At 47.4% G+C, this 19,472-nt stretch overlaps 1 protein-coding gene across 9 annotated transcripts in view; it reads right to left on the reverse strand.

Annotated features, from left to right (window-relative positions):
* The window catches only part of CAMTA1 (calmodulin binding transcription activator 1), a 1,702,014-nt gene that overhangs the window by 34,048 nt on the left and 1,648,494 nt on the right, over positions 1–19,472 (reverse strand). For 7 of the 9 annotated variants that reach the window (XM_040326489.1, XM_040326491.1, XM_040326493.1 and 4 more), the window contains 3 exons: positions 13,791–13,811; positions 9,018–9,211; positions 7,205–7,279 (listed from right to left, as the gene is read on the reverse strand). In XM_040326489.1, the coding sequence (XP_040182423.1) occupies positions 7,205–7,279; positions 9,018–9,211; positions 13,791–13,811 (290 nt within the window). The remainder of the gene's footprint in view (positions 1–7,204; positions 7,280–9,017; positions 9,212–13,790; positions 13,812–19,472) is intronic. The other 2 variants (XM_040326487.1, XM_040326488.1) reach the window with 2 other exon arrangements.

Below are 19,472 nucleotides of genomic sequence, written 5' to 3' on the forward strand. Positions count from 1 at the left end.
GGTGGCGCTTCCATTGCGGTCGGCGTAGAATATGTAAATCACTAGATACGCCTATTCACGAACGTACGCCCGGCCGCCGCAGTACAGATACGCCGTTTACGTAACGCTTTATCAGGCCTAAAGTTATTCCAACAAATAGTTGGAATAGTAATGTTAAAGTATGGAAGCCGTTCCCGCTTCAAAATTCGAAAATTTTACGTCCTTTGCGTAAGTCGTCCGTGAATAGGGATTTACGTAATTTACGTCCACGTCAAAATCAATAGGCCCGTGCGGCGTACGGAATATAGGCGGACGGCGCATTCGCCATTCCAAAAAAACATCAATCACATCAGGTCAAGCCCCATTAACATAAAACACGCCCCCTTAGCCGAATTTGAATTAGGCGCGCTTGCGCCCGCCACATTTACGCTACGCCGCCGTAACTTAGCAGGCAAGTACTTTGTGAATCATGTACTTGCCTCGCTAACTTACGGCGGCGTAGTGTAAACACGCTAAGCTACGCCGCCGCAAAGTTAGGACACCCTACGTGAATCTAGCTATTAGTCCGTAGGGTTCGATATTGAGCTGGCCCCGCCCTCTGCAGCTATAACAGCTTCACCTCTTCTGGGAAGGCCGTCCACAAGGTTTAGGAGGGTGTCTATGGGAAGGTTTGACCATTCTTCCAGAAGAGCATTCGTGAGGTCAGGCACTGATGTCTCCGCCCTAATTCATCCCAAAGGTGTTCTATCGGGTTGAGGTCAGGACTCTGTGCAGACCAGTCAAGCTCCTCCACCCAAAACTCGCTCCTCCATGTCTTTATGGACCTTGCTTTGTGCACTGGTCCAAATCATTTGGTGGAGGGGGATTATGGTGTGGGGGTGTTTTTCCAGGGTTGGGCTTGGCCCCTTAGTTCCAGTGAAGGGAACTCTTAAGACATTTTGGACAATTTCATGCTCCCAGATTTGTGGGAACAGTTTGGGGACGGCTCTTTCCTGTTCCAACATGACAGCGCACCACAGTACAAAGCAAGGTCCATAAAGACATGGATGAATTTAGGGTGGAGGAACTTGACTGGCCTACACAGAGTCCTGACCTCAACCTGATAGAACACCTTTGAGATAAATTCGAGTGGAGACTGAGAGGCAGACCTTCTTGTCCAACATCAGTGCCTGACCTCACAAATGCACTCAAACATTCCCATAGACACCCTCCTAAACCTTGTGGACAGCCTTCCCAAAAGAATTGAAGCTTCTATAGCTGCAAAGGGCGGGGCCAACTCAATATTGAACCCTACAGACTAAGACTGGGATGCCATTAAAGTTCAAGTGTGTAAAGGCAGGTGTCCCAATACTTTTGACAATATAGTGAATAATAATATATCATATATTATTCAGCAGCTGTATTGTATATATTGTATATATATTGTGTGTTGGCTGCTGTGTACTATAAAGCTTGCTGTGGTGATTAAGTCTGCTACTGTGATAAATGTGTATTGAATCCAGACTAACGTCTAAGGATCTTTCATTGTGGCTTGTGCTAATTGACCCTGTATTGTGTGAAGGTCTATTGATGGTAATGTGTATTGTAAGTTAGCAGACGGCCTAAAGGTCCGGTGTATGAGTCGTCAGCTGTAGTTAATTAGCTCATGTAAATTATGTCAGGAGCCGGAGTCAGGATGTCTACTAAATTGGGGCTCGTTAGGAACCATTGTGTGATGTTGTGGGTGAAGTTGGGCCATTGTTCCATTTGGTTACTGCAGTATCCTAATTGTATATAAGAGCTGTATTTTCCAATAAAGGGTCTCTTTTCCTGTTGGACCTCAAACAGAGCAGTGTGTCTCGTTATTGGGGTTCGTTTGCCTGACTGTGGAGTGTCGGTAGCTGTGTTATGTGTTCGGGAATGCCTAAACGGCTTTAACCCCTGTCCCATTTGGGGTTCCGTTACAACTGTAGAGCATTTTTATATAGTGCAATCAGTTGAGCTACCCCCTTTAAATTCAAGAGGTACCTTTCCTTTACACCGTGATCCATCTGCCTCGTCTTTCAGCTATTGCTTTTCAGACATGGTCATTAAAACAATGACAGCTCGTCCATCCTCCGGGCACTTAACCGAATATTCACCTATCATTTAAATGATATGCCGTGTAGCCAGCATTAGTCCCCCCCCGCCCCTCCCCCCTCCGGTTCCTTTCTTACCATCATTCTTCTGTTTCACACCATTTGTTCAGCTTATATCCTCTCCTGTTGCCGGTCTGGTAGCCGACACATGAGAAATACTCGGAAATGAACTCGTCCTTATGAACAGTTGCCTATATTTACAGCTAGTTTATTTGACTTCAGACAGATGACTGCGCCGGCGATTTTATTTGCACGAACGATAGACTAAGTGGGTCGGCTCGCTGAGCGGCCTGTTTAAGCTCATTAATAAATATTGCAGAGGATATAGCCGTCTTCTCCTTCGAGACGCAGCCCTTTGGTCTCACAAGTTGCACCTGTTGTGTTATAAAGCAATATTCTGCGCGGGAGGGGCACTGATGTGGCTTTATATAGCTGGAAATGGTGAGGTTAAAGAGACCCTGTCATTAGGGTGACCACATTTCCAAACTACCATTCAGTGCAGAGCTGTCACTTGTAAACACAAAAACCGGACTTCTGTGTTTACAAGTGATTGTGGTGAGCAGGCACCAAAGAGTCTGAGCCAGAGGTGGTGGAACTGAGTTCCACCAAGTTCCGCCTGAAAGAAAAGCCCTGCTAATAAGACCACTTCTATGGTGCTTCAAATGATGACCGGAGCCATCGGCCACTTGCTGCTGAGGTTCCTGGGTCAACTTTGAGTCATCAAAGCTTGTGTGAAGCTTTATTAACTACTTCCCGACCGCGCACCGCCGTTCTACGTCGGCAAGGTGGCTGTCCTAGGCGAGAGCACGTAGTATAACGTCCTCTCTTCTAGCCGCCACTAGGGGGCGCTTGCGCGCCGCCAGAGGCGCGCGCCCCCCGCTCGCCCCCGACTCCCGTGCGTGTGCCCGGCGGGCTCGATCGCCGCCGGGCACCCGCGATTGCTCGTTACAGAGCGGGGACCGGGAGCTGTGTGTGTAAACACACAGCTCCCGGTCCTGTCAGCGGGGGAAATGCTGATCTTCTGTTCATACAATGTATGAACAGAAGATCAGTGTTTCCCCTAGTGAGGCCACACCCCCCCCCCACAGTAAGAACACACCCAGGGACATAATTAACCCCTTCCCTGCCCCCTAGTGTTAACCCCTTCACTGCCAGTGGCATTTTTATAGTAATCCAATGCATTTTTATAGCACTGATCGCTATAAAAATGCCAATGGTCCCAAAAATGTGTCAAAAGTGTCCGAAGTGTCCGCCATAATGTCGCAGTACCGAAAAAAAATCGCTGATCGCCGCCATTACTAGTAAAAAATATATTAATAAAAATGCCATAAAAATACCCCCTATTTAGTAAACGCTATAACTTTTGCGCAAACCAATCTATAAACGCTTATTGCGATTTTTTTTTTACGAAAAATAGGTAGAAGAATACGTATCGGCCTAAACTGAGGAAAAAAAAAGTTTTTTTATATATTTTTGGGGGATATTTATTACAGCAAAAAGTAAAAAATATTCATTTTTTTCAAAATTGTCGCTCTATTTTTGTTTATAGCGCAAAAAATAAAAACCACAGAGGTGATCAAATACCACAAAAAGAAAGCTCTATTTGTGGGAAAAAAAGGACGCCAATTTTGTTTGGGAGCCACGTTGCACGACCGCGCAATTGTCAGTTAAAGCGGCGCAGTTCCGAATCGCAAAAAGTACTCTGGTCTTTGGGCAGCAATATGGTCCGGGGGGTAAGTGGTTAACCAGTGTCTGGGGTGTTTACATACAGTACAGCCTTGCAAATATTCAGCGACTCCTTCTTTTGTCTAAAGCCGGTCATAGATAGAACGATATTCTTTCTTGCAACCACTGACTGTGTGGATGTGGGAATCCCTCCCGCATAGGTGTGCGCAGCCTATTGCATTAGGGTGTGTGCACCCCAAAGCTCCAACACATATGCGTTTGACATATTTATCAGCCTCTTCCCCGCTCTCTATCCTGAAACAATGGAAGGAAGGGAGAGCAAAGGAGCACATAGGGGACCCAGGCAACAGAAGGAAGAGGACCAGGGAAATGATATTAGTACCAATCCCCTATATTTTCCTCCTGTGGCAGCTGAATATTGACAAAAGGGAGAGGAGGAGAAGCCTACTTTCAGCTGCTGCAGGAGGAAAATACAGATCAGTGCCACTAAATTCAACCCCGCCACCTCAGCTAAGACTAAGCATCTATCCGTGATGTGAAAAATGTTAGCTTTGTTGTTCCCTATGTCCACTTTCTACCATTGATTGCAGTGTTGCATGAATTTTTGGATGTTATACAGCTTTGGATTTTATCCTTTGTTCATTTTGTTTCAATAAATCGCCTATCAGAGTGCGGCAGTCCAGGAACATTTATTTTTTCCACTGATCGGCGCAGAGTCTGCACCTGTCAGTACTACAGGGCGGGAGCACAGCATAGGTTGCAGGGCTTTTCTATTGTCCGCCACCTCTCCTGTCCAGGTTCTGAGGGTCGGCAAGGAAGGATTGTGGTTTACCTGTCACCTGCCCACCATTGACAGGTTGCCAACCTCAGGATTAGGGTGTGCCCAGGCACACCCCTTGCGCACGGCTATGCCCTCACGTGTTTTCACGGCAAGGGATCACGGAGAGCCACAGTGATTATTGCTATTGGCTATAGCTGTTGACAATAATCGCATGAAAAATCCAACATTCTGGTCGTACCCAAGCTGATCGTTTTATCAACTTGGGAACAATCAACCTGTATACATGGTTAGAATCTCGGCTGGTCCCTGCTCAACTGCCCGAGATTCTAACCATTTATGGACGGCTTTACTTGCAAGTATTTATTAGGAAGAGGTGCCTCAAGCCTTCAGCTCTCTAAAGCCTCGTACACACGATCAGTCCATCCGATGAAAACGGTCTGAAGGACAGTTGTCTTAGGTTAACCGATGAAGCTGACTGATGGTCCGTCACGCGTACACACCATTGGTTAAATAACCGATTGTGTCAGAACGCAGTGACGTAAAACACAACGACGTGCTAAAAGTTCAATGCTTCCAAGCATGCGTCCACTTGATTCTGAGCATGCGTGGGTTTTTAACCAATGGTTTTGCATACTAACGATCGTTTTTGACCTATCGGTTAGCAATCCATCGGTTAAATTTTAAAGCAAGTTTTCTTTTTTTTAAACGAAGGTTAAATAACCTATGGCGCCCACACACGATCGGTTTGGACCGATGAAAACAGTCCATCAGACCATTTTCATTGGTTTAACCTATGGTGTGTACGAGCCTTTACTGTAATGCCGCGTACACACGATCGAAAATCCCGACAAAAAAAGTCTGATGTGAGCTTTTGGTTGGAAATTCCGACCGTATGTAGACTCCATCGGACTTTTGCTGTCGGAATTTCCGCCAACAAAAGATTGAGAGCTGGTTCTCTATTTTTCCCGACAGGAAAAGTTCCTTGTCTGTATGCAATTCCAACACGCAAAAAAAACCCACGCATGCTCACAATGAAGCAGAAGAGCCGAACTGCCGATTGAACTTCGTTGATCTCGGCTTGTCGTACGTCTTGTACGTCACCGCGTTCTTGACGGTCGGAATTTCCGCCAAGATTCGTGCGACCGCGTGTATGCGACGCAAGTTTGAGCCGACATTCCGTCAGAAAAAAAATCCACGTTTTTTCTTGTCGGAATTTCCGATCGCGTGTACGCGGCATAAGAGGGTTGGAGACTGCGTGGCATCTGGGCCTTTATATTAAATCTGCTGTGCTGAGGATCCAGGGAGCTGATGGCATACTTGATTAATGTGAAGTGGCATCTCTGGCAGCAACCCCGTAAATAAGCAATTATTGTCAGCATTACCTGATGGTATATAAACGCTCAGACACCAAAGAGCCCCCAAGGCGTTGCTCAGCCAAGAACTGTAAATCACTGAACAGACCGTGATTGCGGTATGTGGAAACAGTTGTTTTTTTTTTTTCTAAATAAGTCATTCTGAAATTGAAAACTTGAAAAAAATAGCAAAAAACGCCATAGCAACCCACCTGACCACTCAACAATCAACATGGACTGTTTTTAATCCTTATACTGCGAGCATTAGTAAATAGATAGGAATGTATATTATATTTACTTATTTTAACCCCTTGGCGCAGTCCGGACGCAAATATGCAGCTTCTCTGCGGTCCTTAGCGCCGAGGGGGGCCGCATATTTGCATGAATTGCTGCCTATGCACTTGTACTGAGAGCGCGCACGTGCTGCACGCTCCCAGTACGGTTACCACTGACTAAACTAAAGCTTCAGACCACGCGGCGGTCATGTGATCTTAAAGCGGTTGTAAAGGTTCCGGTATTATTATTATTTTTTTTTTAACAAACATGTCATACTTACCTCCACTGTGCAGTTGGTTTTGCACAGAGTGGCCCCGATCGTCCTCTTCTGGGGTCCCACGGCGGCTCTCGCGGCTCCTCCCTGCAAGAGCTAACCCCCTCTGGGAAGCTCTCTCCCGAGAGGGTTACCTTGCGGGCACGCTCCCGTGCCATACAATTGGCGTCCATAGATGCCAATTGTATGACTCGGTCCCTGGCGGTCGCATCATTGGATTTAATTGACAGCAGCAGGAGCCAATGGCTGTGCTGCTATCAATCATCCAATGAAGCGGGGAGGAGCCGAGACAGCTGCCAAGGGACCCCAGAAGACGAGGATCGGGGCAACTCTGTGCAAAACGAACTGCACAGTGGAGGTAAGTATAACATGTTTGTTATTTAAAAAAAATAAATTAAACCGTTACAACCCCTTTAAGACTGATGAAAGCAGATCGGTGGCCATAGGCCCAAAGAAGTCTGTTGTCTTTGGTAGGAGTATGTGAACAAACTACATCCAAAATATTCCCTATAGTGCATTTTTTTTAACCAAATCGCTGTAACCATTTTAAAGTTGTGGGACAAGAGACTGGACAGTAGTTTGTCCAGAGGTGGAATTGCAGCTCGTACGTCAGGAGAGAGCTAAGAGATAACACTTTGCCCATTTCCACATGGAATATCCTTATAACACCAGACTGATATGCTGTAAATAGGCAAATAAACACCAAGTGCGGCTCGTTCTCACGGAGTCACTTTCATACCTGTGACGGCAGCGACGTAAAAACCTCATGATCTTCCGAGCAGCTTGATCCTGTTTCTTCGTCAGAAGACTGCTTCTGGAAAACAACAATCAGCGTATTAAAAAAAAAAATAGCAGATAATTCCAAGCAAGGTTTCTTAGATACTTCGGCCCAGATTCACAGAGAGCAAGGCGCACATTGCGCCGCCGTAGAGCAAACACCGTACGCTACGCCAACGCAGCGCGGAGAGGCAAGCATTGCATTCAGCAAGCCAGTGCTCCCAACGCTATGCCAGCGTGGCGTGGGTTTCCAAGGCGCAGGCCGGCGTAGGTTGAAGTGGGCGTGACCCCATGCAAATGAGGCGTGACCCCATGCAAATGATGGGCCGAGCGCCAGACAGGTACGTATCAAGAACTGCGCATGCGCGGTGACGTGTACGCAAGTACAGCCCCCCCCCCCCCCCATACACACGGTAGGAATTTCTGACCAAACGCTCACATCAGACTTTTCTTGTCGTAATTTCTGATCGTGTGTGCATGAGGAAAAAAAAAAAAATACCTAACGGAAATTCTGTTCGTCTGTAGCAATTCTGACGCTTGCTCAGAAACAATTTGACGCATGCTCGGAGGAATTGAACTTAATTTTCCCACTGGCGCCAATGATGCGGTACTATTCCTCCCAGTTAAATCAAGGATGGGACACCATTACATTCAATGATGTCAAGGAATGGACACTGTTCCTTCCTCTGATACCAGCGATAGAGCACTATTCCTTCCACTGACACCAACGATGGGACACCATACCTTCCACTGACACCAATGATGGGACACTATTCCTCCCAGGGACACCAATGATGGGACACCATACCTTCCACTGACACCTATGAATGGACACTGTTCCTTCCCACTGATACCAACAATGGAGCACTATTCCTCCCACTGACACCAACAATGAGGTACTATTCCTCCCACTGACACAAATGATGGGGCACTATTTCTCCCACTGACACCAATGAATGGACAGTATTCCTCCCACTACCACAAATAATGGGACACTATTTCTCCCAGTGACACCAATGATGGGACACTATTCCTCCTACTGCCACAAATGATGGGACACTATTTCTCCCAGTGACACCAATGATGGGACACCATACCTTCCACTGACACCAATGAATGGATACTGTTCCTCCCACTGATACCAACAATGGACACTATTCCTCCCACTGACACCAACAATGAGGTACTATTCCTCCCACTGACACCAACAATGAGGTACTATTCCTCCCACTGACACCAACAATGAGGTACTATTCCTTCCACTGACACCAACAATGAGGTACTATTCCTCCCACTGACACCAACAATGAGGTACTATTCCTCCCACTGACACCAACAATGAGGTACTATTCCTTCCACTGACACCAACAATGAGGTACTATTCCTTCCACTGACACCAACAATGAGGTACTATTCCTCCCACTGACACCAACAATGAGGTACTATTCCTCCCACTGACACCAACAATGAGGTACTATTCCTCCCACTGACGATGGGGTATAATTCCACTCCCTACTGATCACAGGTGAAATTTTTTTACTCCCACTGACCACCAAGTGCTGCCCATTTTCTACTCCCACTTGCCACAATCCAGCCAACATAAAGTCTGACCTTTGTTTAGAAAGTCTGGAGACCCCTGATCTAACCAATAACATGACGACCAGGATATCAGATATGAGAGCCAATTCCCTGGGTCCATTACTCCCCAGAATTGGGATTTTTTTTTTTTATATTATATTATCAATATTTCTGCCATATTACATCTATATGCCCACCTCAGTTTCTGTTGAACGAGAGAAGTTGTCCGGCGCTTTTGCCGAATCCGGCCGCACTCTTTGTAGCTTCGGTAGTACTGCTGGATAAGCACCGCGGCACGCCGGCTCTGCTGAAATTTCTTCTGCTCATAGTAGCTTCTGAACTTGCTCTGGATGAGGATTGCAGCTTGTGTCATCTTTTTATAAAGTGCATACTGGAAAAGAAAGGGACACTACCGTTGGAAATGCAAAAATGTTACCTTTGTATAGACGTTTGGGAGACGGAGAGAAAGTTGTCACCCAATAACAGGAAGTACCTAAACAGGTTTCTAAGGATTCTTTTAATAAAAAAAATGAAAGCAAGGTCCATAAAGACACGGATGAGCGAGTTTTGGGTGGAGGAACTTGACTGGCCTGCAGAGTTCTGGAAGAATGGTCAAACATTCCCATAGACACCCTTCTAAACCTTGTGCCTTCCCACAGGGGTGTTGCTAGGTCTACAAAAGATCCGAGGCTAGAGTCCATAGCTTCGAAGTAAAGGAAGTCATACGGTTGGGCGGGCATACACCTGTATATGTCCTCTGTCCCCTGCACCCCATCGTAGTGTCCTCTGTCCCCTGCACCCCACCGTAGTGTCCTCTGTCCTCTGCACCCCACCGTAGTGTCCTCTGTTCCCTGCACCCCACCGTAGTGTCCTCTGTCCCCTGCACCCCATCGTAGTGTCCTCTGTCCCCTGCACCCCACCGTAGTGTCCTCTGTCCCCTGCACCCCACCGTAGTGTCCTCTGTCCCCTGCACCCCACCATAGTGTCCTCTGTCCCCTGCACCCCACCGTAGTGTCCTCTGTCCCCTGCACCCCACCATAGTATCCTCTGTCCCCTGCACCCCACGGTAGTGTCCTCTGTCCCCTGCACCCCACCGTAGTGTCTTCTGTCCCCTGCACCCCACCGTAGTGTCCTATGTCCACTGCACCCCACCGTAGTGTCCTCTGTCCCCTGCACCCCACCATAGTGTCCTCTGTCCCCTGCACCCCATCGTAGTGTCCTCTGTCCCCTGCACCCCACCGTAGTGTCCTCTGTCCCCTGCACCCCACCGTAGTGTCCTCTGTCCTCTGCACCCCACCGTAGTGTCCTCTGTTCCCTGCACCCCACCGTAGTGTCCTCTGTCCCCTGCACCCCATCGTAGTGTCCTCTGTCCCCTGCACCCCACCGTAGTGTCCTCTGTCCCCTGCACCCCACCGTAGTGTCCTCTGTCCCCTGCACCCCACCATAGTGTCCTCTGTCCCCTGCACCCCACCGTAGTGTCCTCTGTCCCCTGCACCCCACCATAGTATCCTCTGTCCCCTGCACCCCACGGTAGTGTCCTCTGTCCCCTGCACCCCACCGTAGTGTCTTCTGTCCCCTGCACCCCACCGTAGTGTCCTATGTCCACTGCACCCCACCGTAGTGTCCTCTGTCCCCTGCACCCCACCATAGTGTCCTCTGTCCCCTGCACCCCATCGTAGTGTCCTCTGTCCCCTGCACCCCACCGTAGTGTCCTCTGTCCCCTGCACCCCACCGTAGTGTCCTCTGTCCCCTGCACCCCACCGTAGTGTCCTCTGTCCCTTGCACCCCACCGTAGTGTCCTCTGTCCCTTGCACCCCACCGTAGTGTCCTCTGTCCCCTGCACCCCACCGTAGTGTCCTCTGTCCCCTGCACCCCACTACACAAACACACACTGTGTAGGTAGAACTCTCCTACCTTACAAAGGTGTACAGCAAGCAGAGCATCCAAGATCGTCATCAAAGGCCTTGGTGGCTGCGGGAACTAATGAAGTTAACTTTTTACATTAACAGGCTGGTGATTGGTTGGTAGGATTGCCCAGCATCCAATCACCTGCTGTTTAATGAAAAAGTTAACTCCTGCGGTTCCCACCCCCATTCAGCCCTGTGATACTGGCTTCTCGCCGCTGTCCAATGAAGAGGACAGCGGGGAAAATGTCTGCAGGCCGGGTGACTGCATTCAGCGGTGGTGGGCCGGGTGCCAACCCCTGCCCTAGAGACTCGGGGCTATGGTCCCCAGATTTCAGATAGCTGAACCCTACGGACTAAGACTGGGAGGCCATTAATGTTCATATGTGTGTAGAGGCAGGCGTCCCAATACTTTTGGTAATATAGTGTAAATATTGCCATAAATAGCCAGATTTTTAGCGGAGTATATGGCGCCGCTGCCATGAGTTCCATGTTTGCAGAGAGGTGCACGGACTCTGCTGAGAACCATCTGTCACTCCGCGCTCAGAGCGCGATCGGTGACAATGCAAAGGTATTTATCTGTGGAAAATAGCTGGTCATCGAGAGCTATTTGTGCTAAAGGTCAGATGTAAAAATAAACCTGAAGACGCCTATGAAAGAGACGCTGAGATTAACCTGAGGCTGCCAGTGAAGGCTTTAATGAGGTGATGACATTCAACAAGCACATGGGAACCTGTGTGCTGATAAAGGGAATAACTGGCTGATAATGGGGCTAAGAGGCCCAGCGCACCTCCAATACGGGGACGTCTTTCTTCACATTCATCTTAAAGTGGATTCCTACTTTTGTAGCCAATTGGGATAACAGCTTTCTTCTCATTCTGCCCCCCCCAAAGATTTTAGTTGCGACTCCCCAAGGTCTCACAGAGTGCATCCATTGATCATGAGCCAGTCTGATAGGGGCAACTGATGTGTGTATGTGGGGGGGGGGGGGGGCACTCTGATGCAAACAATTAATGTAAGGGGGCATTCTGATAAGAAAAATCCAAGTTTGGGGGCATTCTTATGTAACAGGGCACTCTGATGGGGACACCTGATGTAAGGGGGCACTGTGATGGGGACACCTGATGTAAGGGGGCACTGTAATGGGGACACCTGATGTAAGGGGGCACTGTAATGGGGACACCTGATGTAAGGGGGCACTGTGATGGGGACACCTTATGTAAGGGGGCACTGTGATGGGGACACCTGATGACCTGATGTAAGGGGGCACTGTGATGGGGACACCTGATGTAAGGGGGCACTGTGATGGGGACACCTGATGTAAGGGGGCACTGTAATGTGGACACCTGATGTAAGCAGGCACTCTGATAGGGACATCTCATGTAAGGGGGCACTCTGATAGGGATACCTGAAGTAAGGAAGCACTCTGATAGGGACACCTCATGTAAGGGGGCACTCTGATAGGGACACCTGAAGTAAGGAAGCACTCTGATAGGGACACTATGATGGAGACACCTGATGTAAGGGGGGACTCTGATAGGAAGATCTGAAGTAAGGGGGGCATTCTGATGGGGACACCTCATGTAAGGGGGGCACTCTGATAGGGACACCTGAAGTAAGGAAGCACTCTGATAGGGACACCTGATGTAAGGGGGCACTCTGATGGAGACACCTGATGTAAGGGGGGCATTCTGATGGGGACACCTCATGTAAGGGGGGCACTCTGATAGGGACATCTGATGTAAGGGGGGCACTCTGATGTAAGGGGGCACTCTGATAGGAACACCTGAAGTAAGAGGGGGAAATTTGGAGGGGGCCACCTCATGTAAGGCGGGCACTCTGATAGGGACACCTGATGTAAGGGGGCTCTCTGATGAGGACACCTAATGTAAGGGGGCACTCTGATGGGGGCACTCTGATGGGGGCACTCTGATGGGGACACCTGATGTAAGGGGGCACTCTGATACGGACACCTGATGTAGGGGGCACTCTAATGGGAACCCCTGATGTAAGATGGCACTCTGATGGGAACACCTGATGTAAGGGGGCACTCTGATGAGGACACATAAAGTAAGGGGGGCATTCTGATGGGGACACCTCATGTAAGGGGGGCACTCTGATAGGGACACCTGATGTAAGGGGGGGCACTCTGATGTAAGGGGGCACTCTGATAGGAACACCTGAAGTAAGGGAGGCATTCTGATGGGGACACCTCATGTAAGGCGGGCACTCTGATAGGGACACCTGATGTAAGGGGGCTCTCTGATGAGGACACCTAATGTAAGTGGACACTCTCATGAGGACACCTCATGTAAGGGGGCACTCTGATGGGGACACCTCATGTAAGGGGGCACTCTGATGGGGACACCTGATGTAGGGGGCACTCTGATAGGGACACCTCATGTAAGGGGGCACTCTGATGGGGACACCTGATGTAAGATGGCACTCTGATGGGAACACCTGATGTAAGGGGGCACTCTGATGAGAACACCTAAAGTAAAGGGGCACTTGATGTAGGGGGGCACTCTAATAGGGACACCTGATGTAAGGGGACACTGATGTGGATTTCTGATGTAAGGAGCATTTTGATAGGGACATCTGATGGGAACAATCCATGTAAGGGGGCACTGTAATGGGAACACCTGATGTAAGTGGCAATTGATATAAGGGAGTACTCTGTTGGGGACACCTGATGTAAAGGGGATACACTAATTAGGACCCTGATGTAAGGGGGGGGAGACTCTGATTGGAATGCTGATGAAAATGGGGACTCTGATGAGGGCACACAGTGTTGACATTGTATTCCCTGATCAGGTAGGCTAGATCCAGCCCTAGCACCCCATTGCTGCCAGGCATAAGTGCTAACCACTATGCCGCCGTGCTGTCCCCTATTCCTGCTCCTCCCTAAGCTAAAAATTCAAACCAATCACAGTAACACATTTTTTTTAGAAGAAAAAGTACAAAACAAGAAAATAATCATCATCTCGGACTCTGGCGTCCTCCCCGGTCTCATCCAACAACCCCACAGACACCAATCACCACGACATGAAACATGTCAGTCTTTACCTTCAAGGCTATCCATGTAAGCTTGGGAAAAGAATAATATAAAAGGATTAGTTGGAAAAAACAAACATGCAGTCTGGTTATCTTTTAATCATTTAAAGACATATTAAAAAAAAAAAACACACACACGATGGACGCCGAGGACCTCAGCAATACGCGGCTCACCCCAGCGTAATTAAGAACGGCGGTTTAATATGGCCGGCCCCTGATAGCGGCGTCCTATAATGGGCAATCGTTGGGCTGATCTCCGGAACTGCCGTAGAAGCGCGGCGGCCTGTTGGCTTTGATGTTTAATAATTCCAGCCTGTCGTTTTCTGCTTGATTGCCGTTTATGGCGCCCATAAAACCTTAATGTCCGATCTCATTTAGTAATTTTTATTGAATACGCAACAAAGCAAAGTGGGCCTTCGACGCGTTTTGTATGCGGACGTTCCTCCAAATTAATTTTATCTCGGCGGAGGAAGAAAAAGAAAAACTCAGCAGTGCGAAACGCAACCGTCTTCAAAGAGAACCTGTCTTTTGGGAGTTTCATTGAAGCGGAACCCTGGCGACCGGCTCAATATAAATATAATGGGGTAGATTCAGGTACCTTTTGCGGCGGCGTATCTCCAGATACGCCGCCGTAATTTGAATTCCCCGCCCGCGTAGCGTTACGCCGATTCACAAAGGCAGTTACGCTGAAAAAAATAGGCTTCCTCCACCGACGTAACTTGATTGCGGCGACGTACAATTGTGTGCAATATAACTTTGGCCGCTAGGGGCGCTTCCGTTGTTGTCGGCGTAGAATATGCTAATTTCTTAGATACACCGATTCACAAATGTACGTGCGCCCGGCGTTCGTTTTTTGACGTCGTTTGCGTTAAGGCTTTTTCGGCGTAAGGCTGCTCCTGCTATTAGGAGGCGCAGCCAATGTTAAGTATGGCCGTCGTTCCCGCGTCACGATTTGAAAATTTTACGTCGTTACGTCGTTTACGTTCACGTCGAAACCAATGACGTCCTTGCGACGTCATTTACCGCAATGCACGTCGGGAAATTTTAGGGACGGCGCATGCACAGTACGTTCGGCGCGAGAACGCGCCTAATTTAAACGATCCACGCCCCCTACCGGATCATTTGAATTACGCGCGCTTACGCCGGCCCCTTTTACGCTACGCCGCCGCAACTTACGGAGCAAGTGCTTTGTGAATACAGCGCTTGCTCCTGTAAGTTACGGCCACGTAGCGTAAATACGATACGCTGCGCCGCCGTATCATTGCGCGCCCCTACCTGAATCTACCCCATTGTAAATGGAAACTAATAAAAATGTTCTACCCCCCAGTCCTATTTACAGGTCCTGTGCCTCCCCTGGCTGACACACATGTTGCAACCTGATTGTACAATCTCCTCTAGATTTTCCAACAACTGTGGAGTATAGGGGTCTACCTGGTCAGATGTAACCAGGTCCTGCCGCGCCGCCATTAAAGTGAATGGGAAAGTGCTGCAAATCCCCTGCAATGTACAGGCTTGTGGTGGGTTAGTGCTGCATTTTATGGGGTTAAACCAGTTGGTGATGAGAAATCGCATCACCCCCTCACCACTTGTCAAAAGCTTCTGAAAGTCTATCCCAACGCAAATCGCTTTTCAGAGGTATGGTTGTTTAGACATTAGGCAAAAAAGAGAGAGGAAGATAGACTGGAAGGTAGACGGAGAGCAAAAGGGAGTGGGAGAGAGCGCAAGACAGGCAGAGAGAAAAAAACAGATAGATAGATAGATAGATAGATAGATAGATAGATAGATAGATAGATAGATAGATAGATAGATCTAGAGCAGCGATTGCCATGTTTCTTAATATGGGGGGCCTCAAGTGTGACCCCCAACATCACCAAAAGGCTGCACATAAATCTAAGTGCATATTCAGTGTTGGAGACTGCAGACATGATACAAGAGATGATCAGAGACTATAGACATGATACAAGAGATGATCAGAGACTATAGACATGATACAAGAGATGATCAGAGACTGCAGACATGATACAAGAGATGATCAGAGACTGCAGACATGATACAAGAGATGATCAGAGACTGCAGACATGATACAAGAGATGATCAGAGACTGCAGACATGATACAAGAGATGATCAGAGACTACGGACATGATACAAGAGATGGTCAGAGACTGCAGACATGATACAAGAGATGATCAGAGACTACGGACATGATACAAGAGATGGTCAGAGACTACGGACATGATGCAAGAGATGGTCAGAGACTGCAGACATGATGCAAGAGATGATCAGAGACTACGGACATGATACAATAGATGGCCAGAGACTGCAGACATGGTACAACAGATGGTCAGAGACTGTAAACATAATACATGAGATGGTCAGAGACTACTGACATGATACAAGAGATGATCAGAGACTGCAGACATAATACAAGAGATGGTCAGAGACTGCAGGCATGATACAAGAGAGGTTCAGAGACTGCAGACATGATACAAGAGATGGCCAGAGACTGCAGACATACTGCAGAAAACTGGCAGAGACTGAAAGTGATACAGGAGTAGTTGGAGACTGGGGACGTTCTTTTAGAGACTCATAGACTAGAGACCCACTACATGAGGCTGCTAGAGATCACTACTATAACAGGGCCACACAAAACTTGCCAAAGGAACACATGCGCCTCTGGGGCCACAGGTTGGGCATCAGGGATCTAGAAAGATAGATAGATAGATAGACAGACAGGCAGACAGACAGGCAGACAGGCAGAGAGATAGATAGATAGATAGATAGATAGATAGATAGATAGATAGATAGATAGATAGATAGATAGATAGATAGATAGATAGATAGATAGATAGATAGGACCGACAGACATAGATAGATAGATAGAGAGATAGATAGATAGATAGATAGATAGATAGATAGATAGGACCGAGATAGATAGAGAGAGATATATAGAGAGATAAATAGATAGATAGATAGATAGATAGATAGATAGATAGATAGATAGATAGATAGACAGAGAGATAGATAGATAGATATATAGATAGATAGATAGATAGACAGACAGACAGACAGACAGACAGACAGACAGACAGATAGATAGATAGATAGATAGGACAGACAGACAGAGATAGATAGATGGAGAGATAGATAGATAGATAGATAGATAGATAGATAGATAGATAGATAGATAGATAGATAGGACAGACAGACATAGATAGATATATAGATAGATATATAGATAGATAATAGATAGCTAGATAGATAGATAGATAGATAGATAGATAGATAGATAGATGGACAGACAGGCAGAGATAGATAGATAGATAGATAGATAGATAGATAGATAGATAGATAGATAGATAGATAGATAGATAGATAATAGATAGATAGATAGATAGATAATAGACAGATAGATAGATAGATAGATAGATAGATAGATAGATAGATAGATAGATAGATATAGATAGCTAGATAGCTAGATAGCTAGATAGATAGATAGATAGATAGATAGATAGATATAGATAGATATAGATAGATAGATAGATAGATAGATAGATAGATAGATATAGATAGCTAGATAGATAGATAGATAGATAGATAGATAGATAGATAGATAGATAGATAGATATAGATAGATATAGATAGATAGATAGAGAGATAGAGAGAGATAGAGAGATAGATAGATGATTTGTTAATCCAACAAGAAAAAAGTAAAGTAAATGTTATCACGTCTCTGATTGGCCACATTTAGGCTTTTCATGTAAAATCTAAAAAGAATTTCATGAAAAAGAATCTACAGAAAGCACATGACACAACACTCTTCTCCCGTCGGGGGAAGTTTGGATTGGATGGATATTTTTAGCGCTCAGCCCATTAAACTTCTCTCTCATTTTACCTGCCAGGCCAAGGACCGCAATTCCCTTCTCAATGACGCCAATTCCACACACCCCGCGGACCGCGTTCCCTTCTGAACGCCGTCTTTATAAATAGGAATCCGTTCATTTCACTCGCAGCGAAGTCGGTCTGTTCTGCTAATTTAGTCGTCTCTTCTCAATGGGAGTGGATGGGAAACAAAGAGCTAAAAGTGGATCGCAAAAAACACGCCGCGGCTTATTGTCACCGCTCAGCAAATCGTTTTTCGATAAGCGCGGCGTCTTTGTATTTATTTTTACCCCCCCCCTCCCCAGAGAGGGTCTGTGACGATGAAAGTAGATTTAAAATAAAAGACGTGGATAGGGACTCATTAGATGTCTCTATATATACCATAAAGAAAGACGCGGGTCGTGCTCGTTCCTGGTGCAGCATGGAAACTATTTTTTGGCTTCATTATTATTTTTTATCCATGTGTATTTAAAGCTAATACTTCATTATATATACTGGGCTGGATTCAAGAAGCAATTGCGCCTGTGTAACCATAGTTACACAGCGCAATGGCTTACTTGCCCCGGCGTAACGAATGCTCCTGATTCAGGAACCTCGTTACGCCGACTGCAGCCTAAGATATGCGCGGCATAAGGTTCTTATGCCCGCATATCTTAGGCTGCATTCTTGCGATGGCCGCTAGGGGGCGTTCCCGTTGTGATCAGCGTATAGTATGCAAATTGCATACTAACACCGATTCACAATTGTTGCGCGGGCCCTGCATACGCAAGTTACGTCGTTTCCGTACGGCGTGCTTAGCGTAAGGCTGCTCCTGCTAATAGCAGGCGCAGCCAATGCTAAGGATACCCGTCGTTCCCGCGTCGCGACGTTCGAATTTTACGTCGTTTGCGTAAGTGAATCGTGAATGGCGCTGGACGCCATTCACGTTCACTTTGAAGCAAATGACGTCCTTGCGACGTCATTTGCCGCAATGCACGTCGGGAAAGTTTCCCGACGGAGCATGCGCTTTACGATCGGCGCGGGAACGCGCCTAATTTAAATGATTCCCGCCCCCGGCGGGATCATTTACATTGCGCGCGCTTACGCCGGGCAATTTTGCCGGCGCGCCCTCGCAATTTACGGAGCTACTGCTCCGTGAATCGAGGGCAGCGGCGCAAATTTGCGGGGGGCCTAGGGCAAAATCGTTGCCCTGTGCCTCCGCAAAAAAAGAGAAAATCTCTTTGAATCTGGGCCTATGTGTGTTGGGAATGCATGCAAAATTGCACGCTTTATCGTCACAGAAAAAAGCGCTGCCCCCTTAGGGCTCATTTACACTTGGTTTGACTTTAACACACAGTAAAGCGACTAACAAGCTTTTTTGATGTTTTGATGCTTCTGTTATGCTTTTTTGAAGCTTTAATGAAGCTTGACAAATGCCCTGTGTGTGTTAATTTTTGATATGTTTTAAAGGGGCTCAGTAGAATTCCAGCTCAGCAGATCCCCAGCACATTAGTACCCCCTGTTCTGCACATCCCCAGCTCATTAGTACCCCCTGTTCAGCGGATCCCCAGCTCATTAGTACCCCCTGTTCAGCAGATCCCCAGCTCATTAGTACCCCCTGTTAAGCAGATCCCCAGCTCATTGGTACCCCCGTTCAGCAGATCCCCAGCTGATTAGTACCCCCTGTTCAGCAGATCCCCAGCTCATTAGTACCCCCTGTTCTGCAGATCCCCAGCTCATTAGTACCCCCTGTTCTGCAGATCCCCAGCTCATTAGTACCCCCTGTTCAGCAGATCCCCAGCTCATTAGTACCCCCTGCTCAGCATATCCCCAGC

The sequence above is a fragment of the Rana temporaria genome, chromosome 10, assembly GCF_905171775.1.
Source record: "Rana temporaria chromosome 10, aRanTem1.1, whole genome shotgun sequence".
Lineage (NCBI taxonomy): Eukaryota > Metazoa > Chordata > Amphibia > Anura > Ranidae > Rana > Rana temporaria.